The sequence below is a fragment of the Myxocyprinus asiaticus genome, chromosome 48 (genome assembly GCF_019703515.2).
Source record: "Myxocyprinus asiaticus isolate MX2 ecotype Aquarium Trade chromosome 48, UBuf_Myxa_2, whole genome shotgun sequence".
Lineage (NCBI taxonomy): Eukaryota > Metazoa > Chordata > Actinopteri > Cypriniformes > Catostomidae > Myxocyprinus > Myxocyprinus asiaticus.
In genome coordinates this window covers 704,875-728,814 of record NC_059391.1, presented here as the reverse complement: position 1 = coordinate 728,814, position 23,940 = coordinate 704,875, and the positions used below count along the sequence as shown (strand labels likewise).

General features: G+C 42.0%; 1 protein-coding gene across 3 annotated transcripts in view; it reads left to right on the top strand.

Moving 5' to 3' along the window:
• pamr1b (peptidase domain containing associated with muscle regeneration 1b) overlaps positions 1-23,940 on the top strand; it is a 143,798-nt gene that overhangs the window by 38,863 nt on the left and 80,995 nt on the right. For all 3 annotated transcript variants that reach the window (XM_051692035.1, XM_051692034.1, XM_051692032.1), the window contains exons 2-3: positions 13,828-14,004; positions 18,706-18,831. In XM_051692035.1, coding sequence (XP_051547995.1) covers positions 13,828-14,004; positions 18,706-18,831 — 303 coding nt within the window. The remainder of the gene's footprint in view (positions 1-13,827; positions 14,005-18,705; positions 18,832-23,940) is intronic.

Here is a 23,940-nt window from a genome sequence, read left to right as displayed (position 1 = left end):
CCCCTTTCTTCAGTTTCAGTATGATCTTGCCTTAACGTTTGGTAGTGGGCTGGAGGCACTCGTCTGTTGGCAAGCGAAAGGGTCCATCATCAGTCAGACATATATCCCTTGGCCTCACCACAATCCAGTGGGTGTTTGGAGAAGATGTCTTGATATTTTATATTTTAATCTTGGACCTGCAATCATCACTGATCTCGCACAGGTCAATATTAATGTCTCCAAGACCCAACTCTGACAAATTTTTGTCAATCTAGTCAACAGGACTGGAACTACATTTGACTTGTTTTTCATTGGGGTTACATGTAGGACCCGGAAAACCTCAAAATCCTTAGTTGCAACACATGTGGACACATCAGCTAATTTACAGTTTCTTTTTAGTGTAATCACTTTGTTTGTTGGGTTTATGACTATCATAGGCACCCATCTGTCACCCCAGAGTGGCGTGACAAGTCTACTGACTAGAATGTCTCACGGCAAAACTTTGGAATTGGTCGGTTCCACAATCACTGTGCTGCCAGGTGACATGGGCACACCGGGCGGTAGACGGCCCCTGACCAAATGTTCATGCTCTGGCAAGAGCAGTACTGCCTGAGTGAGCTTGACTGTGTCTTTTTTATCAGAAACTCTTTCCAGTGCTCAACACCCGTAAACATTGACAAGAACTGCCTAATGTCTGTATTAAGCAGATGGTCGGGTCTAGAAGCAATGTTCCAGCAATCACTGCTGCTCTTCAGCTCATGAAATAGGTGTTTGATGACATTTGAGCCTAAGACAAGGTCATCATGTTGGCCAGGCACAAGCAAACATGGCACAACACACTGAATGCCATAGAACTGAATGCCTAGATCATAGAAACCTTCAGACTGGGTATGCAGACCACCGCAACCAACCAAGATGACATTTTCTTCAGACTGTTGCTTTAAAGGTAAAATGCCAGCAGAACTGAGTTTCTCTTCTGCATATTTGCTAATGGTACATGCCACTGAACCGGAATCTAGAATTCTGTTAAGCTGAACATGACAATTGACAAGAACAGGAACGTGGAATTTCTGACTGGATTGTACAATTATCCTGGATCCCTTGGGAATACTACTGCAGCTTTCCTCATATAACTGAGCAAGATCAAATTCATCATGAAGGGTTTCAGCAATTTTACCCACACCACCTCTTCCTAGATGTGGGTTGTCTAGTTTAACTGGTGAGCTGGACCACTAACCTCAAGGCCAGAATGAGGTTGGCACTGACTGGTCTGCTGAGGACAGTGCTTCTTCCAGAGTCCAGGAGAAAAGCACTTCAGGCATCTACCTTCTTGTCTACAGTGAGACAATGTGGAATGATCTAAAGTTCCACATATTCTGTATGGTCTGCGGTAAGACTGAGATAACTTAGCCTGACAAAAAGGGCTGGTTTGGAACTGGGTCTGTTGAGTGACTAAACTATCTAACAGACTCACCAGGCTTTTCATGTACCATGCTGGGCAGGAAAAGATGGCAGCATAGAAGAAGCAGCACTAGGATCTGACACCTCCACTACATATGATATATGGCTCTGAGTACAAACTCTATGCTCTGTTATGTTTAATCTCTGTGACTTTGCTGTGGCTCGAGCTTTTTTCTCCTGCATGTGTTCATCAAGCCTCTCTTGGATCTCACAGGCTGACCATTTCTCCACCGACTTGAACTTAAAGACACCAAAAAAGAGACTGATCTGGGCAATGTTTGATAAACATCATACTGATATCATGACTTGGATCACAGATGCTTCTGCCCTGTCTCTCCAAGCATTCCTTTGCAACATCCATTGTCTTGTTCAGTTTAATCCAATAATCCATAGCATTTTCATTTGGCATTGGCAGTGTATTATAGAAATCAGCTAAGGGCATACTAGAGTAAGTTATTTTGCTGAAATGTTGATTTAAGATGTCGAAAAATCAGCAGATGTGTAGTTACGCAGTTTGATTCTCACTACATCACCTGCTTTGCCCATAAACCTATCCAGGATTTCTTGTGAATGCTATTGAATTGGAATGGCATGTTTTGTCAAATACAGAGACATGAGACATTTTCCCAGTCTTGTACAGTGAGTCTGTCTGAGCCGTCACCTGTCAGGGTCCAGTCACCTTATCAGGTTGGGGTTCTGCCTGACCGGACCATGACAGTATCGGCCTGCCACAGTGTTTTGTGTACCCCTTTTGTGTGAGCTCATGGGTCTGGATGTTTGGGACCGCTGTGCGCGTTTCTGCCGTGCGCTCTCCGGTGATGTCATGGTCCTGTCAACCTGTCAGGTTGGGTTTTGTCTGATGAGGACCATGACATCATCGTCCCCTGTCTGTCTTGTGTTTTGTGTTTGTGCTTTGTGTGGGTACACTGGTCCGATGGTGGGTTATCGCAGTGTGAAATAGGTTGCCGCCGTGCACCCTCCGGTGATGTCACAGTCCTGGCACCTTGCCAGGTTGTGTGTTTCATCTGATGAGGACCGTGGCATCATCGTCCCATGTCTGTTTTGTCAAACCTTGTTTACGTTTTGCCCTTATCTGTTTCAGCGTGCGCTGGCATGCTGAATCAGCATTTCCATGGGAACCCTGATTGTTTCCATGGGAACGCTGATCATTACAACCTTCAGCTGTGAGTGGTACCTGCCCCTTGTTTGTTCCCCACTTATTTAAATCCCCTCGTGTGTCATGTCCGAGGTCGGATCATTGTTTGTACTGTCAAATGTGAAGGTAGTTTTCTCTGTCAATGTTAACTGTGCTCTTTTGTGTAGTTGGAGATTGCTTGGTTGGTGGCCTGTCTCTAGAGGTGTGGTTACCCTCTAGATCGCCTTCGCCTTCCCTATTTTTCACAATCCAATGTTAGCAGGTATGCTAGTGTTGATTAACAGGTATGCTAGTCTTCATGTATCAGTCCTTTAAAATACCTGATGACAAAATATTAAGTCACTGTAGCTTCCCACAGTGAACAAAATGACATCGATCTTTGGATGAATTCTTAAAGGATCACGGCACCATTGTAACGGGCTCCACATGATGTGAGTCCAAATCTGCATTGTGTGATGATGTATGTTGAATAAAAAGGAACATAATATTTCTGTGCTGGTCATCAACTCTTTTATTTTCAGCATAAATGGGAAATATATGTTTAAAAACATGTATTTTGTGGCTTTCTCCCATAAACTCTTTCACCTGTTGGCAAAAGGGAGAGTAAATGAGCCATGCAAGCACTAATCAGTACATCTGTCTGATCCCACATTGCAAAATATGTTCAAACACAACAAGTAACACTTTTAACTCAATTAACAAATGGCTCACAGGTTATGCAGATAGAATTGTTTCTAATTCAGAGACTAATGGAAAGAGATTCACAAATGGAAAGTTGATTCACAAATAAATTGAATGAGATCCACTAATAAATGTAAGGAGTTTCACAAAATGAAATTCACAAATAAAAAGAATGAGATTTACAAATATATGTTAGGAGTTTCACAAAAATAAAGTGAGATTTGCAAAAAAGAAAATTATTTACAAATATATTTTTTAACTCACAAATACAACTCTGTCCAGCATTCATTTGTGGATCACTTGCTGTGCATTTGTGGATGGCAGAATTCTGAAACATTTCTTGTGGGAGAGCTGCAGGCAATCCACAAATAGGTGGACTCCACCCATCGTCTACTCAATTGGTAAACATTACTCAGACCAATCGTAGCACATTCTATCTTCAACAAATCACGCTTCACTTTACCATCAGGGCGGGACCCCTGCAGGCACTCTGCATTACGTCGTGCCTGCAACCCCTTCACCCATGACTAAATTCACTATAAATTCAAAATATGGTGCCTTGAGGGCCTTATTGGTTTTTTGAAATGCTTACCACATTATAAAAATATTAAGGACACAAATATTTATTAAATTAAAATATTATTTTTGAAGCAAAATCATTAAATGCCATCCTTCTGCTAGAAGAAACAGTCCCTGTAAACAGCAACAGAATGTTGTTATGTGTATCCAGCCTCATCTGATGGAGCTCAAATAAAAACGAGAGAACTGCGTATATAATATAAAATATATACACTACCGGTCAAAAGGTTTGAAACACTTACTCATTCTTTATTATATATTTTTTTTTTTTTTTTTTTTCACATTTAGAATAATAGTAAAGTCATCAAAACTATGGAATAACATAAATGGAACTTTGGGAATTATGTTATGACTAAACAAAATCCAAAATAAATCAAAACTGTGTTATATTTTAGCATCTTCAAAGTAGTCACCCTTTGCCTAGAATTTGCAGACATGTACTCTTGACATTTTCTCAACCAACTTCTTGAGGTATCACCCTGGGATGCTTTTTAAACAGTATTGAAGGAGTTCCCATCTATGTTGGGCACTTATTGGCTGCTCTTCTTTATTATTTAGTCCAAGTCATCAATTTCAAAAAAATATTTTTTTATAAAATTTTTGTTTTATAATGAAATAAATTAATATGGTGGCACAATTATATTTTGGTCTACAAAACTAATTTCAAACATTTAAGCATACGCCTTCAGATCAAAATATTTTTAAGATCATGAGAAACATTTCAGTCAAGTGTTTCAAAACTTTTGACCGGTAGTGTATATATATAAAAAAAACACACACACATGCACACACACACATTATGTGAAACTTTCTTTGCTGGGGGAGTGGAATGGCCTCACAATTTAATTCTGAATGGCCAACATATTTATAAAATCGACAGCAGGGGTCACAAACAGTACTTCATGAAATAATTAACAAAAAAAACAAAAAAAATGTATTGGTGAAAGACAATACATTGAAAGGCTTCAACGGTTTCCTTTTTTACCCTATTACATTTGCAACAAAAATAGTAGTCAGCTTTGGGTGCTGTGGAGTGATACAAATAGTAGATCAGTAAAGAGGTCACAGCTGTGCTTTATTGTGCTTTATCCATTTTACAAAGTCTAATAACATTATAGTTTTGCATTTTTACAAGAACTTTGAGTGGAATCAGCCTTATTATGTTGGCCAGTCAAATTGTACCTGTATTGGCGGGGACTCCACCCATATTATATATTGGGAGCCCGGGGAAATGGGCAGTGGGTTTTTATGCAGTTCACTGAAATGTGCAGCTCATGCAGTTTGTTCAATAAATGCATAGTTGTTAAATAACGCCGTTGTTCCCTCTCGTGACATGGTGTCAGAAGTTTAGGTTGCACCCACAACCTTGTTTTGAATGGTATAATGTCCAAGCTCAATGCACCAGAGGCTTTTGACTTCGCACAGCCTGCGACCTTGCCCGCATGGATCCAGCGGTTCTCCCGGTTTCGCATCGTCACAACGCAGCTGAAAAAGGAAAGCGGTGAAGTACAAGTCAATTCCCTGTTTATGCAATGGGTAAAGATGCCGAAGCAATATTCGCATCGTTCATGTTTGCCGAAGCTTCGCATGCAAGTAATTAAGAGACTGTTGTTGGCAAATTTAATGAACATTTAGTTCCCCGGAGGAACGTTATACATGAGAGGGCCTGTTTTCACCAGCACACACAGAGATCGGGAGAGACTGTTGAGGCTTTTGTGAGATGCCTCTATGAATTGGCCAAATACTGCGAGTTCGGTGCGAGCAAAGAGGAACAAATAAGGGACAGAGTCATCATAGGGATTGCAGATGACGTTTCCCAAAGGTTACAAATGGAACCTGAACTGACTTTGGACATAGCGGTCCAGATCGCATGGCAGTCTGAGCTCATTAAGACCCAAAATGCGAGCGGGGGAGCGGCCGCTGAAGTGAACGCAGTACAGCACGGACAACGGAAAGGCACGAAGCGCTTTATGGGACCACCAAATAAGGAAAAGTGTGGTACAAGCCATAGACTGCACACGCTGTAATCGCACACACACACAGAATAATTGCCCCGCACGAATAAGCGATGTAAGAGATGCAATAAGTTAGGACATTTTGCATTTGCATGTAAAACGAAAAATGTCAAAGAGCTGGTAGTGTGTGACACTGAGACATGTGATGCATTTTTCATCGGGTCAGTAATGAATGAGTCTGCTTCTAAGGACAGGTGGTGCATTACTCTGCCTATACAGGGCAGGTCAGTCAAGTTCAAAATTGATACTGGGGTTGACATCACCATCATGTCACGCTCTACATATGAGAGCTTACAAGGGCACCTTCCACTGATCAAAACCAGTATAAACGTGAGAAGTCCTGGGGGAAAAGTGAGCTGTATGGGAAAATTCCTAGCAAATACTGAAAGTAAAGGGAACATTTTTGAATTTTGGGTTTTTGTTGTAGCTGGGCCATTTGATAACAATTTGCTCAGTCGAAGCACTGCTTGTAAGATGGGCCTAGTACAGAGAGTGGATGAAATCACAGACCACAATGATGTCTATGGAGACATTGGCTTGCTCAAATGTGAACCAGTGAAAATTGAGCTTAAGACAGATGCCACTCCTTATAGTCTGGCCAGCCCTCATAAAATTCCCTTTCCCCTGTTTCCTAAGGTAGAACAGGAACTTAAGCACATGTGGTCCTTAGGGATAATCTCTGAAGTCACTGAACCAATGGAATGGTGCGCCCCAATGGTGCCTGTAGTAAAAAATAATGGTTCTTTCAGGATTTGTGTTGACCTCAAACGTTTGAATCAGGCTGTAAAACGTGAGCACTTTATTTTCCCATCATTAGAGGATATTGCCCCCAAACTCTCAGGAGCCTGTGTATTTTCTACTCTGGACGCATCCTCAGGGTTTTGGCAAATCCCTTTGGACCCAAGCTGTGTGAAGTTGACCACATTCATAACTCCAGTAGGACGGTTCTGTTTTAATAGACTACCGTTTGGGGTTACTTCAGCACCCAAAATTTTCCAAAGAGAAATGAGTAGACTTTTAATTGGACACAAAGGCACTGTAGTTGTCATGGATGAAATACTTGTTTATGGCAATGACCAAAACGAGCATGATGAGAATCTTGAGGCTGTTCTGAGAAATATCAGAAAGTCAGGTCTGAAATTGAACCATGATAAATGTCACTTTAACAATCTGAGCTGCAGTATTTTGGCCACACAATCGGTCATGAAGGAATTAAGCCTGATGCAACCAAGGTGAAGGCAATCACCGATATGCCTAGTCCCACTAATGTGACAGAGCTTAGGCAAATTCTAGGAATGATCAATTATTTAGGCAAATTTGTGCCAGAGCTTTCCACAGAGCTCCAGCCAGTTACAGCTCTGCTGAAGAAGGATGCAATCTGGCTTTGTACAGAAGTCCATGAGCAGGCTCTGAACAAAGTAAAGTACAAGTTAGCCACAGCTCCTGCTCTTGCATATTACGATCCTGAGAAACCCACTATGGTCAGTGCAGATGCAAGTAGTTTTGGGTTTGGAGCTGCCTTGCTTCAAGTTCATGGTGATGCAGCACGTGCAGTCGCATTCTGTTCCAGAACCTTGACTGAAGCGGAGCGCAGATACTCCCAAATCGAAAAGGAGTGCCTGGCAGGTGTGTGGGCATGCGAGCGGTTCGCCTGCTACTTTCAAGGCTTGGATGAATTTTGCCTGCAAACAGACCACAAACCTTTGGTCCCACTCATTAACTTGTATGATATTGATCGTGCCCCATTACGGTGTCAGCGGTTACTAATGCGCCTCATGCACTTCAGTGTGAAAGCAGTGCATGTCCCTGGTAAATGTTTGGTGGTGATGGACACACTTTCTCGGAATCCTCTGAGAGGGCACTGCCACTCAGAGATGGAAGATGAGGTGAAGGCATATGTTGAAGCAGTCATCACATCTAAAGAGGTGTCACAATCATAGCTAGTTACCATTAGAGAGGCCACAGAGGAAGATGCAGATCTCCAGGCAATGATAAGCTTTCTCAGCAAGGGTTGGCCAAAGCATATACCCTTCCAGCTGAGTGGCTATCACACTGCTAGGGCTTCTTGTCTGTTGTTAATGGGCTGCTCCTGTATGAGGGCAGTATTGTCATTCCTGAGTCGATGAGGGAGGAGGTGTTAAGCCGAATTCACGAAGGGCATCAAGGTTTATCCAAGTGCTGTCAGAGGGCAAAGATGTCAGTTTGGTGGCCTGCAATAGGTAATGACATTAACAGGAGGGTCTCAATGTGCACCTTTTGTAGGGCCCACAAACCCATTCAAAGGAAAGAACCTTTAATCACTACCCCCTTGCCTGTTGGTCCCTGGTGCAAAATTGCAGCAGATTTATGCGAGTTGAATGGTAAACCTTACTTGATAGTCGTAGACTACTACTCGCGTGACATCAAAATAGCCCACCTTCAGACACCATCCAGCTTCCATGTTATCAGCAGACTGAAGTGCGTAATTGTAAGATGGGGAATTCCCAGGGAGCTTGTATCTGACAATGGCACACAGTTCACCTCAGCTGAATTTCAGCAGTTCAGTACAGACTACGATTTTCACCACACAACCTCAAGTCCTCATTTTTCCCATGCCAATGGAGCTGCAGAGAGAGCAGTTCTAACTGCAAAACGGATTATCTGCCAACCTGATCCTCATATGGCACTGATGTGCTACCGGGCAACACCCATGACTGCAACTGGACTAAGCCCTGCCCAGATAATGACAGGTCGACAGATCAGAACCAACCTGCCAATGCTTGAGGAAAAACACCAGCCTCAACCCACTAATTACAAAGCCATGGAGTGGAAGGATAAGGTTGCAAAGGAATCCTACAAGTTCTTATATGATTGGAGACACTCTGCTTGTGTTTTACCAGAACTTCAACCTGGGGAGAAAGTTCTTCTTAAACTGGACAGTGAGAAAGGCTGGAAAACACCAGCTGTGTTGCTGAACAAAACATGTGAACCAAGATCTTACATGGTGCAAACACAGAATGGAGCTGTCCTACGCAGGAACTGTAAACATCTGCCAGCGATGCCATTGCAACCAGATGCTACTGGGTGCAGTGAACAACAAGGAGGGAAGAATTCAGGCCCCCCTGGTGCAGGAACTGGACATTTAAATACTCCTGCGGTTGCTCCTGCTGCACCTGTGAAGGCACCACCAGTTGCAACTTTCAGCGGAAGAGTTGTGAAAACACCAAAACGTTCATTCGTTTACAGAGACTGATTAGAGTGTTCCTTTGTTCTATTGTTCTTGTTTGGAAAAACAAAAAGAGGGGAGAGGAGGAGAAATAAAAGAGAAAATGACACAAGAAATGTTATATCAGATTGTTCTTTAATGTCTTTAATTGGTAAAAGGAAAAAACAACCACAGTGATGTAGTTTCATTGTGTTGCATTGATTTGTTATTGTGTTAAAGAAAAATAGAATGTTCTTTTTTCAAAAGAGATGTGTGGAACCAGCCTTATTATGTTGGCCAATCAAATTGTACCTGTATTGGCGGGGACTCCACCCATATATATATTGGGAGCCCAGGGAAATGGGCAGTGGGGATATATGCGGTTCACTGAAATGTGTAGCTCATGCGGTATGTTCAATAAACGCATAGTTGTTAAATAACGTCATTGTTCCCTCTCGTGACAAACTTGTAACTTTAAACTGTAACAATCCATATAGTATTGCTATAATAATTATAACTAAAATAACAGAATTTAATACAGTTCCCCATGTTTAGTTTTTCTCTTGTTTAACATCCTCAGCCCGGATATAAAAAAGGCATTGAAACCTCAGTGAGACTTTTGCTATCTTACTCACTTAAATGCATACAGACACCCCCTTACTGCTGCTCCTTTGTTTTTCTTAAGCAAGCAACACACTCATACAAACACACACACACATGCACGCACGCATAGAGACATGAGGTCGCCTGCTGATTAAATCAGTGCACAGGAATGCGTTCACTCTGTTTGTCAACTTTGCAAAAGTGTACTTTGAGTTGAATTGACCATTGCTTAACCATGATGGACGTTTTCTTATTTTATGCATTCCACGTCTACTTGAATGTGTCACACTTTGTCTTGTAAACCCACAAAAATGTTGTTGTTCAGAAAGTTGGGGTTTTTTAGTGGGCGGGGAGAGAGACTGTAGACATAACACATGTCAGCTGAGCACTGATGTCATCCAGCTGCAGGAAGACATTCTATTTATTGTTGGCTGGTAAATTATTCTGAATAATGTCAGCACTGAGATTGTGTGGAGGTCAGGTCAGGTAACACCAACACGCAGTGTAGCGTATAAGTTACACATGGTCAGTGCTAAAGTAACTGACTTAAAAGAATGACTGAATATATGATTTGTAAATTCTTTGGACATAATCCAGCTCCAAAAGAAAACAAAGCATCCACCTTTAAAAGAGAACACAAGCTGTACCAGTACATGTAGGTTCACAGAGCTGAATGCATTCATAAAAACTGTAATGGTGGGGGAAGAACACACAATTAATAAGATCCGTTTGGTGGTTTGCATTATTTAAATATTTCAAATGATTTAAAATGCAACACTATAGATTTAGATTTTAAAATACTGAATAAAACTCATCTTCAAAATGAATCTCTTTACATTAGATGTAACTGTTTGTGATGGCTAAAATGTCATGATTTGCAACCCCAACATAATCAAATCAATACTTTCTTTCTGGTTACATGATAAAAATATAATGAATGTTTAGTCACTTTTTTGCACATTTTGGTGTCAAAATAAAAATATTTCATAGATTTAAAAATAAATAAATATTTGAATGTTTCTTATCTGAAAAGGTACATACAGTATGTTGTAATTTTGCAGGACACCATCTATAGAAATAGACCAGAAAGATCACTTGTGGTCAAAGTGTTTAACAAATATATTGTACCAATCTGTTTTAACTGTAGTCCAAAGCAAAACATGACTGCAGGTACTCAAAAATATATCACAAATTAACTGTGCTGTTGATTTAATTATGTTAAAATCTTCAAAACTAACCCAAATAGGGCTGCGTTTCCCAAAAGCATCGTAAGCCTAAGTAGATCGTAGAAACCATTGGCACCAATCTACGAACATCTTAAACTTGCAATGCTTTTGGGAAACACCGCCAAGGTGTAGAGGTGTAAATGTGATCAAGTTCTTTCTTGAGGGGGTCAAACTAGCACTCAATAATTGACTGATTCACAAGGGGAGAATGAACTGAACATAACATGAAGAAATGCCACAGTGTCATTATGGGATAAAGTCTTTACAGTGCTCCACTTCACAACTGCACATACAATCTGAGATCATATAAAGCAAATTCTGTTATTATTGAGTACTTTGAGTATAGATTGATCGGTATCACTTTATAATAACTACACAGTATAAAGTATTTGTAAAGCATTAGTTTATAGTCAATTGATCATTTATAAACAATTGTTCCTACATTAATAAGCTACATACAAATAGTTTGTTATTTGTTTATATTCACTGTAGCAAATGATGTATTAATTTTTAATAAGTTAATTTATAGACAGTTTGATAATGTGTTTTTTTTTTACATGAATAAGGCATGAATTCATAGTAAATAAGTAAATTATATATGTAATTAATTGAATTTACATTTAAATGTTATTAATGTATTTGTTTTTGTAACACTTACTATTAAAGCAATTATTACTTAATATATAGGTTGTAATAAGCATTGAATATTTGCTAACTAAGCATTTTGCATGACCTAATCTAAAGTAAGAACTGTATTTGCCTCATTATACATTTATTAATGACCCACTTATCCATTACTATGAACTTGGCCCTGAAATAACCATCTCCACAGCATCTCAATCACAAAGGCACAAAACAGACACTAAAGCTTAACAAAAAAACAAACAAACAGACAGACACAACACAAAAGTATTGGAATAAAAGTGAGAGAGGAAAATACACAATTTATTAAAAGATCCTCTAATTGCTCAAACGCCACTTTAGCATTTTCCTTCCTATTAAGCTATATGAGCAGACTTGTTCTCATTATTGCCAATTAAAATGACTGTTTAATTCAGTTTCACCAGTGGACCTACTATAAATATTTCATTAAATTTAATGAAAAATCCGGCTTCAGTCTGTGCGCACACTCTGGAAACAGCCAGCACGTCACTACGGTCAAATGACAGTGATAAAATGGCAAAAAAAATAAAAAATAAAAAAATAAAAAAAACAGAAATAGGAAAGAGCATTTAACATTATATTATTGAATTTAGATATTTTGCCAATTCAGTGCCTATTGAATTTCATTAGTGAAAATGTCCTTACTATGCTGCTGAAGTGTACAAGTGACGTTGTCACGCCATACATGCTCCTTTTTTCAGTGCTGAGCTGGATGAAACAATAACAGTAGTTTGTGGTTACTGAATAGGGCATATTATGTAATAATTTTCCAGAGATTGCAGGGGCGTATTTGTATCTCAGGTACCAATCCTTGTAGTAAAAATATACAAGCGCAGTATTTAATGTATAAATGTCTGCAGTATGACAAAAACATCCTAAGATTTAAATGCTGATCAACGAAGAATTCCACTTTCAGGATTGAGGCTGGGAGGCACCCCCTTCAGGAAGACACATTTGTCTCTCATAGAAAACTATTTTTAGCCAAATCACCACTTTGATGACAAGTTTCAGTGAGCAAAATTAGATATTCAATACATCAACAACTTTTATTACTTCAAAGAAAATGCAAATGTTTAAGTTTGCAAGGCATAAAAAATAGGACTCTATCAAATATTTTCTTTCCTAATTCTGTTTTGTTTTCCCAAATTCTGTTTTCTATTTTATTTTTCTGAATTCCATGTTTAAAATGTTAATTATTTTTTAAATACAAATATGACTAATCAAAATAATGTAAAGAGTTCATCAAATTCATCATATTACTTTGAAGTGTGCAACACAAGAGAACTGGATATTTCTTAAATGAAATCGCAGGCTGTTGTGGTTTAATAATCAGACTATGACACATGTACAACACATTTACAAGATCAACAGAAGTTTTAGTGACAACGCAATACTGGCCTGAAAGGCGAAACTCTCATACTTGGCCAGGGCCAGATGGCCATACTTACTGTTGAACCATGTTAATGAATGTTTAATTAGGCATATATAGTTCTCACTTTATATTAGGTCACGCAAAATCCTTAGCTAACCATTAGTAAGTGCTTTATTACGACCTTTATTAAGCATTAATTGATTGAATAGTGAGTGTTCCAAAAACATTAATATACACATTAATTAAGCAGAAACGTTTATCCAGTTCATTACATATTTAATATCTTTATTAACTATGAATTTATGCTTTCTTAATGTTCTCATAAACACTTCTTTACCACTGGTTTGCATCAACTAAAATACATGAGTTAGGTATGATTAACAAGTTGTTTACTAAGGATAAAAAAACAATCAAACTGCATGAACTTATTAAACAATAATAAATAATTTGCTAAAGTGAACTGAAACAAATAACATACTATTGATATGTAGCTTATTAATGTATTAATAATGTAGGAACAATATCTATCTATCTATCTATCTATCTATCTATCTATCTATCGACCTACCAGCCTACCTACTGACCTACTGAATTTGTACTATTACACTAATTATCATTCCCTAAACATTGGAAATGAATGTCAGCATCATTTATCCATAGGCTATAAAAACAACAGGTTTGCACATCATATCAAAAGATTGTTTCATTACAACACATTACACAATGCATAATAACAGTTCAAATTAATTAATTAATCCTGGCTGTTAGTGATATTATAACATAAAATGTTATCAGATAATAAAAGCTCTTCTTTTTACTTTTTTTTTTAAATAAACAAGCCGTGATGTCACAATGATTTGATAAACACAAAGTGTGTCTTGAGTGTAATAATCTGTGTTGTTTGATAGATTACAGATTCCTGTATAACTACTGTCCAGGGCCAGAGTGGAGTGTGATGTGCAGAGGATGCTGTGAATATGATGTCATCCACTGTAAATGTCCTCTTCAAGGGACTCCAGTGGGCTACGCTGTGCCATGCTGCCGTAACGCTGTAAATGAGTGTGATCCCTGCATCATACACCCTGGTGAGCAGATAGCACACTCTCACAGTACACTGAAAAAAGAGGTAACCTGCAATTGTTACATTAAGGAGCTATTTCTTCCTGAAGTAACCCCTATGTAGTCAGGTTTATTTAAACATGTTTTTTTACTTGAATCAATTAGCTTAAATGTTACCATACAAAGCACATTTTTAATTAACATTTTTCAGTGTATAATGATAAGTTTATTTTATATAGCACCTTTTTGCCAACTCAAGGTCACTTTAAAATTCAAGGGAGGCAGGCGAGGAATGAGGAACTAAACGCAGCTTTATTAACAAAAGGATAAACAAAGAAACTCAGAATATAAAAAACAAAACACGGGAAACCAAGCACAGAACATGACAACACATATGTAAAGACTGACAAATTAACCAGGGGAAACAAGGGCTTAAATACACAAGGGAAGACAAGGAACACCTGGGGAAACAATCAGAGAGAACCAATCATGAAAATAAAAAAAAAAAAAACTACAAAAGGACTGCAAAACCACAGGAAACAGGAACTAAACAAGAATTTTAAATTAAGTCTAAGCAAAAACACAGGGAATATGTGACAGAGCCCCCCTTATAAGGAGTGGATTCCAGATGATCCAAAAACAAAACAAAAAAACAAATTGTCCATGGGGTGTGGGGGAAAACAGGTAGTTCAGGGGGGCACAAGGGGAGCAGAGGAACAAGGCAAAGACAGGGAGGCTTGGAAACAAGGCAGAGCCAGAGGGATGGAGAGCCAGGGCGACGCTGCAGGCTCGGAGGACCAAGTAGACCAGAGCAGATCAGGTGGACGGCCAGGAGACCAGACCAGACCAGGCGGATGGCCAGGAGACCAGAGCAGACCAGGCGGACGGCCAGGAGACCAGAGCAGATCAGGCGGACGGCCAGGAGACCAGAGCAGATCAGGCAGACGGCCAGGAGACCAGAGCAGATCAGGCGGACGGCCAGGAGACCAGAGCAGATCAGGCAGACGGCCAGGAGACCAGAGCAGATCAGGCAGACGGCCAGGAGACCAGAGCAGATCAGAGCAGATCAGGTGGATGGCCAGGCGACCAGGGAGACCAGAGCAGATCAGGCGGACGGCCAGGAGACCAGGGAGACCAGAGCAGATCAGGCGGATGGCCAGGAGACCAAGGAGACCAAGGAGATGACCTCATGGTGGGGACTGGGAGGCGGCTGTAGGGCCAAGACAGGATTAGGAGGCCTGGGAGGTGGCCGCAGGGCCGAGACAGGGTCAGGAGGCCTGGGAGGTGGCCTCAGGGCCGAGACAGGTGGCAGAGCAGCTGTAGGAGGAGTCTCTGGGGGAGTGGGCGGAGCCGCAGGAAGAATGGTCTCTGGGGGAGCGGGCGGAGCCGCAGGAAGAATGGTCTCTGGGGGAGCAGGCGGAGCTGTGGAAGACTCTGGGGCGGAGCCGTGGAAGACTCTGGGGCGGAGCCGTGGAAGACAGAGCCATGGCAGGCTCGAGGGGCGAAGCTGTGGAAGGCGGAGCCGTGGCAGGCTCAAGTCCTGGATCAATGGGAAATGACCTCCATGGTCGCGAACATGGGGAGAGACACGGGAACGACCTCTGTGGTCATGGGCATGGGCAGAAACTGGGAAATGACCTCTGTGATCGTGGGCATGAGCGGAGACTCGGGAACGACCTCTGTGGTCGTGAGCATGGACGTAGACTCGGGAATGACCTCCGTGGTCGTGGGCATGGGTGGAGACTCGGGAACGACCACTGTGATCGTGAACATGGGCGGAGACTCGGGAACGACCTCCGTGGTCGTGGGCATGGGCCGAGACTCGGGAATGACCTCTGTGGTCGTGGGCATGGGTGGAGACTCGGGAACGACCTCCGTGGTCGTGGGCATGGGTAGAGACTCGGGAACAACCTCCATGGTCGTGGGCATGGGTAGAGACTCGGGAACGACCTCTGTGGTCGTGGGCATGGGTAGAGACTCGGGAACGACCTCTGGGAAACTTTTCTTCACCTTCTCCTCCTCCGGATGGCTGAAGTTGACAACGCAGGCTCTGGGACGGATGAGGCAGGCAACGCAGGCTCTGGGAAGGACAAGGCTGGCAACGCAGGCTCTGAGAAGGACGAGGCTTCTAGCTCGTTGGCCGTGGCAGGCGTGGGCGCTGGCTCGTTGGCCGTGGCAGGCTTCGAGATCACTGAAGCCAGGGTCAGCTTAGGGAGAGGAGGATCCTTAGATTCCAGAGTGTCCTGGGTCAACCTCACATAATCCCTCCATGTGTAGGCTCCCATCTCAGGCAATTCCCTCCACCGATAATAGGTTAAACCTATTCGGTATATTTTCTTGAGATGGGAGTCCTCAAAACCTGTGAGGCTGGCAATGGCGCAGAAGAAACGGGAGTATTCCCTAATGGGTAAATCTGCCTGGCTCAATTGAGTGAACATGGCTGCTAGATCCATTTTTTGGTTAGTCTTTCTGTGATGAGGCAGGCAAGGAATGAGGATCTAAACGCAGCTTTATTAACAAAAGGATAAACAAAGAAACTCAGAATATAAAAAACAAAACACGGGAAACCAAGCGCAGAGCATGACAACACATGTAAAGACTGACAAATTAACCAGGGGAAACAAGGGCTTAAATACACAAGGGAAGACAAGGAACACCTGGGGAAACAATCAGAGAATGAGGAACACATGGGGAAACAATCAGAGAGAACCAATCATGAAAAAACTACAAAGGACTACAAAACCACAGGAAACAGGAACTAAACAAGAATTTCAACATAAAAGTCTAAGCAAAAACACAGGGAATATGTGACAGAAAGAATAGTACACAATAAAAAAATAAAAAAAATATAAGGATAGATATAATGGTATATCAGACAGGATATCAGCAATTAACCAAGAGTTAAAAGAAGTTATAAGATCAAGGAAACAATGAAAAGGTAGGTTTTCAGTTCGGTCTTGAAATCAGAAATGGTGGAGATATCACAGAGAGTTTTTGGTAGCGAGTTCCATCATTTGGGGGCTGCAACACAAAACGCCCTTCAGCCAAATGATGACAGCTTAAAGCGAGTATCAAGAGAACCAGTATATACTGGTGAGATTATTGGTACCTACAAGTAGGATGTCTGTTATATCACTATTAAGTTTAGGAAGTTATGAGTCATCCAGTCCCTGATTTCTAAAATGCATTCTGTTAAGGATGCAGTTTGTCCATGTAATGTCTTATGGTTTTACACTAATACTATCTTATGTTGATTTTATGTGTGTTGTATATAGGGACCTTGTAAAAAAAAAAAAAAAAACATCAACAGAAACTAAATAATTCTCCACGTGTAAATAGTGCATTTCTGAAAAGAATAAAAAGCTTGGCAAAATATGCTTTTTAATGAACGTTTTCTTCTGTATAACAGTCTGTTGGTGATCCATTTTCTCAGCTGATCTTGCAAATATAATTTTTCTCTGGAACTTGTTAATAAATAAAACACTTATCTAATTCATTCCAGATGGGAATTTTATTTTATTTATTTATTTCTTCTGAAAAAAGGACATATGATGTTTGTCTTATTCTTGACTATATGATTGACTGTGGGTTTTATGTTACAGCAATGTGAAGAGTAAATGGTCTGGTCTTAAAAAATGTCTGCACATGCAAACAACCAGATGTTTGTAATCCAATAAACGACTGAACTGCTGTTTACGGTCAAAACTATTCCAAAAATGTTTTGGCTCTGTCTCAAAAACTACCCAGACTACATCTGTAAGCATCATATGGACACCCCAACATAAGCCTGTTAAAAAAATAAAATTAAATAAAAAGATGTAGCAAAGGGAAATGGTATTTTTACATCTAAGAAAAATCAAAAAAATTTCAGTGCTGAAAAAAGTAGTTTGGAAATTGTTTCAGTTTGTTAAAGATGTATCATGGCACAATTAACCCAGAGAGCACATGTACATCTCTAAGAGTATTTAATCTGGTAAGTATTGCATTTTTGTGTAAAAACTAGAGCTGTCAAAATTAACGCATGCAATTATTACAAAAAGTTTAACTTGTTCATTTTTCTTAATCACAATTAATGCATTTACCCACATAAATACAGGTTCGTTTTTTTACTGTGTTGGGTCACCACTTGCTGGCCAATGAAAAATCTGGGTTCTGAAGCAAAACCAGATGAGAACCACTGTTCTAAATCATACACATCTAAAAGACATCTGCTAAATGTCCTTTTGACATTTGAGAGGAACTGTCTTATCGATGTGTCACAGATGAAAATGCATACAAAAAACAGACATCTGGGTGATGTACGTTTGCTATCTTGGAAGGGTGAGACAACATTAAAAATCATCAAATATTTGCTAACTCTACCGATGTTTGATCACTGTACTGTCAGAGCCTTGCTGATGTCTTCACATTGGGCTTGATGTTGACAAAAGCAGCAGATAAAGAGAAAAAGAAAGCCACAACATATAAATGACAAACAAGATTTACAGGAGATGGACCTTCTATCTGTTCCATCAAAGAGAACTACACTCTTGAGGTTTATGCCTGTGAACATTTTCCGTTATTGACACTATTGCTTTTGGCAGTTCAAGCAGTGTTAATGGTCATGAGCACCTGTATGGAAAAAACTGAAAACTTTATATATTTTGTTCACAACAGTAGTGTATCAACACCATTTCCCAACCTTTTAACGCCTCTTTCCAATTCCTGTTTTACTTTTTTCACTTTAGGCTGCAGCATATTTGAGAACTGCAAGCGCTGTAATAATGGCACATGGGGCCCAAGGGACGATTTCTTTGTAAAAGGGCAGTACTGTGCAGAGTGTCGCCCTGGATGGTCCGGTGGGGATTGTTTAAGTAAGTTCCTTACAATTTCTCTGCAGTCTCCATTCATGCTTTCAGACTAATGAAATGTTTATAATACCACTGCGAAGTTCCTGCTTTTGAACATGCCTGAGAAGCGTTTGGGGTTCAGTCTTTGCTTACTTCTGTAAAGATGACTTAATACGTGTGTTATGATGCCATTTTTCTGCATCAGTGATCAGCCAACTTTTCCTGATGAGCATCATCAACACAGCCACCGGCAGAGATTTAATAAGCTACAGCTTGATAATACAAAGGATAATAGTAACTATAACAGCAGGAACATATGACAAAACAAGGCAAGAACTTATTAGAAAACTTTCCAGCTTCTTGTTTACGCTTACTAGGGAATGAATCTACACACTGTTTTGTTATGTGGCAGCCCAGTACAATCCTCATTATTGTCAGCAAAATGTAATCATGTGGAACATGCAATCCTGCTTTATGAAATATGCTGCATAAATATGCTTTACTTTTAATGTTCCCTTTGATAAAGGATTATAAAGGAGTTCATTAATGACCAGTAAATAATTTACAAATGCTTTATAAATCATTGATATGCAGTTATAACAACATGAAAAAGGGTGACTTTCCTGCAATACTTGCCAAATAGTGAGCATTTTAACTTGCATGTTATAAATGCTTAATAGACTTATTTATACTTATTATATTAATAAAAATATAAAATGCCCTAATTCATGATTAATCTCACAATGCAGCAAAAATAGACTATTATAGCGAGATGAAAAGGAAGGATTATGTAATTTTGCTACAGTCTGCTATTTGTTTACTGTTTATTCATTCCTGTAATGTCTTGACTCACTTGTTTTGTCACTTTCCTTGTCACGTTGATGTCAAAAATCCTCACCAAAAACACTTGTTTTTGTGACAGGGTCAGCAAGAGACAGACACAGTAGATGTGGTGTCAGACCTTGGAGAGGTGTTTATTTTAAATAATAAACAACAGAAAATGTCCAAAAAGGGGAATAAAGTGTAAAAGGGGAATTAGTGTCCAAAATAAGTGAGCAATCTGACATCCTTGCAGTGCATGGGGCTATATGAAGTAGTGACATCCGGTTCGTGAATTAATCATTCTTTTGAACCAGTTCTTTTCAGTGAACTAGTTGAACAAGTTAACTAATTCGGACTAAATCCTTTCGAACAGTTTGCGTTTCGAGTCAACACTGATCTACAAGTTACTCAATCTTAACCTGTCTCTCAGATGTTCCTGTCAGGGTGCTGCCCTTAGTTTTGGGTTTTTTACCCTTTGTGGCAGAGCCCTGACATGTAGAGTTGTGCTCAAATGTTTGCATACCCTGGCAGAAATTGTGAAATTTTGGCATTGATTTTTAAGGATAGTGATCATATGAAGCCATTTATTATCATATACACTGCCGGTCAAAACTTTTGAAACACGACTGAAATGTTCCTCACGATCTTAAAAATCTTTTGATCTGAAGGCGTATGCTTAAATGTTTGAATTAGTTTTGTAGACAAAAATATAATTGTGCCACCATATTAATTATAATTACCAATTTCATTATAAAACTAAAATTTAATAATAAAAAAAAGCTTTTGAAATTGATGACTTGGACCAAATAATAAAGAAAAGCATCCAATAGTGCCCAACATAGATGGGAACTCCTTCAATACTGTTTAAAAAGCATCCCAGGGTGATACCTCAAGAAGTTGGTTGAGAAAATGTCAAGAGTACATGTCTGCAAATTCTAGGCAATGGGTGACTACTTTGAAGATGCTAAAATATAACACAGTTTTGATTTATTTTGGATTTTGTTTAGCCACAACATAATTTCCATTGTTCCATTTATGTTATTCCATAGTTTTGATGACTTGACTATTATTCTAAAATATGAAGAAAAAAAATTATAATAAAGAATGAGTGTTTCAAAACTTTTGACCAGTAGTTTGGCTCCTTTTTAAATCATAATGATAACAGAAATCACCCAAATGGCCCTGATCAAAAGTTTACATTTATATAAGGCCTATAGTGAAAAGAATACCATCCCCACTGTGAAGCATGTTGGTGGCTCACTGATGTTTTGGGGGTGTTTGAGCTCTAAAGGCACGAAGAATCTTGTGAACATTGATGGCAAGATGAATGCAGCATATCATCAGAAAATACTGGCAGTCAGTGATAACCTCGCCCTCTCGTTTGCCTTATTATCTGTCTGATTATTAGTTGATTGTTTTCACCTGCCCTCCTCATTTTTACCTTGTTACCTTCCTGATTTCTCTCCCTTTGTGCTCTGTCTGGTGCCAGTTCGTTGTGGGATGTTGCTTGTGGATTTGTTCCCTGGTAAGTGTCTGCCAGTCGGTTCCTGTCCTGTCCTGTTGTCTGTTCCAGCCCTGCTCTAGCCCATCCTGTCATCTTGTTTGTTGCCCTGGACTGTGTTTTTTTCCCCTTCGGGGTTTTTTAATAAAAGCCAGTATCACTACTCTGCGTTTGAGTCCTGCCATTTCCTCAACAAAACCTGGCAGAATGAACTAGACATTTTTGGAAATTCGAGTAGCAATGACCATCTTCTTTTTCCATCTCCCATTCCCCGGGGGTCCATTAGAGAGCCCTCAGCCCAGCTCGACCAGCTTCGTTCCCTTCGTCAAGGGGAGGCGGACGTGAGGGTTTTTGCTGGCGAGTTCCTCAGAACAACAGACGGGCTGAACTACAATGACGCTACTCTCAAGGACCTTTTCAACACCTGCCTTGAGAGTCCCCTGGGTGCTTGGAAGATGGGAAGTCTGGGGGTCTTGTCGTTCGAGGGGTTTGTAAGTTACCTGTCCCATCGTGTTCACTGGGACACACATGATTACAGACAGACCCATCTAACGAAGGGGACCCCAGACCTTTGATAACTCCTAAGTGGAGGAGCAGAAGGAAGAAAGGCTCAGCTGCACCCTCCCAGCCTAAGCCTGCTGCTGACCGCCAGGAGGCGGAGGGGCTGCTGTTGACCGTCAGGAGGTGGAGGAGCCCGCTGCCAAATGCCAGGAGGCAGAGGAGCCCGCTGCCAAATGCCAGGAGGCAGAGGAGCCCGCTGCTGACTGCCAGGAGGCGGTGCCATTACTGCAGCAGTGCTTCTCACTGCCGAAGGAGGAGGAGAAGGGCCTCTACTCTTCAGTCGCTGCCAGAGCTCATGGCCATGGAGGCCATTGCCCTGCCACTGCCAACGTCCATGGCCATGGAGGCCGTTCCCCTGCCGCTGCCGGCATCCACGGAGGCCGTTCCCCCGCCGCTGCCAGCATCTACGGCCTCGGAGGCCTTTCCCCAGTCTCTGCCCATGCTCATGGCCATGGAGGTCGTTACCCAGTCACTGCCAGTGCTCATGGCCATAGAGGTCATTTCCCCTATTTGATTCCGCTTCCGTCCTGGAATTGTCTGTCCTTGCTCTCATCCTGGAGCTGTCTGTCCTCGCTCCCATCCTGGAGCTGTCTGTTCTCACTCCCATCCTAGAGCCACCTGTACAGTTCCCGTTGACAAGCCTGTTCAGTTTCCTGTGGCCGTTGACAAGTCCGTCCAGTTCCCTGAGCCTGTCCCATTCCCTGAGCCTGTCCAGTTCTCTGAGACTGTCGATAATCCTGTCTAGTTCCCTATCTGTCACTCACTCGACGTTGGTGTCGATGTAGTGACACTAGGGGTCACTCTTGGGAGCCCGAGACACCTCTGGTCTTTGATAAAAGGCCAATGAAAATTGGCGAGTGGTATTTGCATGCCACTCCCCCGAACATACGGGTATAAAAGGAGCTGGTATGCAACCACTCATTCAGATTTTCTCTTCGGAGCCGAACGGTCATGCTCTTTGAGCTGAATACTACTGTTCATTCACCTGCTGGATCTGACGGCGCATTTCAGCGGCTTCTCCCTCCTCTGCACTGGTGCACTGCAGAGAACGCCCCTGGGCGCTTCGGCAGAAAAACTAGAGAGTATATTTTCTGAAAGAGCATTTTTCCCCTCTAAAAGAGTATATATTTCTCTAAAAGAGCGCACACACGGAACATCTTTTTAAAGACGCGTCTTTTTAAAGATGCTTTTCCGATTGTGTGTTATTCCTGGTTGTGCTCGTTATCTCTCGCCTTCTAACAGTCACGATCACTGTCTTTCGTGTCTGGGCACTGCTCACGCGGAGACAGCGTTCGTGGATGGTCACATTCTCATTGCGAGAATGTGTCCATGGCAACGTTGCGGTCGCGGCTCGCCTTCGTAAGGAAGCGAGCCACCCCAGAGGCTCCCGCCTCGGTCATTTTACCCATGGGTTTGAGGCCAGCGCGGCTAGCACTGGGGGCGATTTGGGGACCCCAATGGGACCGCCTCCGCCGGGTATCCCCCCGCGGACCTCCCATTCCCCAGCACGCTCGTCTGCCCCGATCGGGCTTCCGGGTGAGTCCGCCGGCTCGTCTCACGGCGAGTTCGACCTCTTATTCGGAGCCCGCGAAAGTGATGAGCTCTCGAGCGCAGCATCGGAGAGCGGGCTCGTCCAGTTGGAAGCCTCGGCTGGGCTCCTCCCTTCGGGGTCGATCGCCCAGTCACAGGCTGACGCGGAGATGACGACATGCTTTCCCGGACAGCCGCGAGCATCGGTTAGAGTGGATTTCACCGCTCTTCCCTGAACCCTCGCGGCTCTGTGATTGGTTCCTGGGCTCGCGGCGCCGCTCAAAGCCACGCCCCGCCCCGTTCCTTTCTTCCCGGAAGTGCATGAAGAGCTGACAAGATCGCGGGAGGCACCTTTTACTGCCCGGTCCCGATCTTTTCAGCTTCCCCGCTCTCACTACCCTCGATGGTGGGGTGGCCAAGGGTTATTCGGCAATCCCCCGGTGGATAAAGGCGCTCGTGGTGCACCTATGCCCGCAGAGCGCCGCCACCTGGCGTGGGTGCCCAAAGCCCCCGTCCAAGGCCTGTAGGTTTACGTCGTCTCTTACGGTCAAAGCCTACGGCGCTGCTGGACAAGCCGCCTCCGCCCTGCACGCCATGGCTCTCCTGCAAGTCCGCCAAGGCGCTAAAGGAACTGCACGAGGGTAGTTCCGCCCCGGGATTGATGCAGGAACTGCGCTCGGCGACCGACCTCGCTCTCCGAGCGACGGAGGTCACGGCGC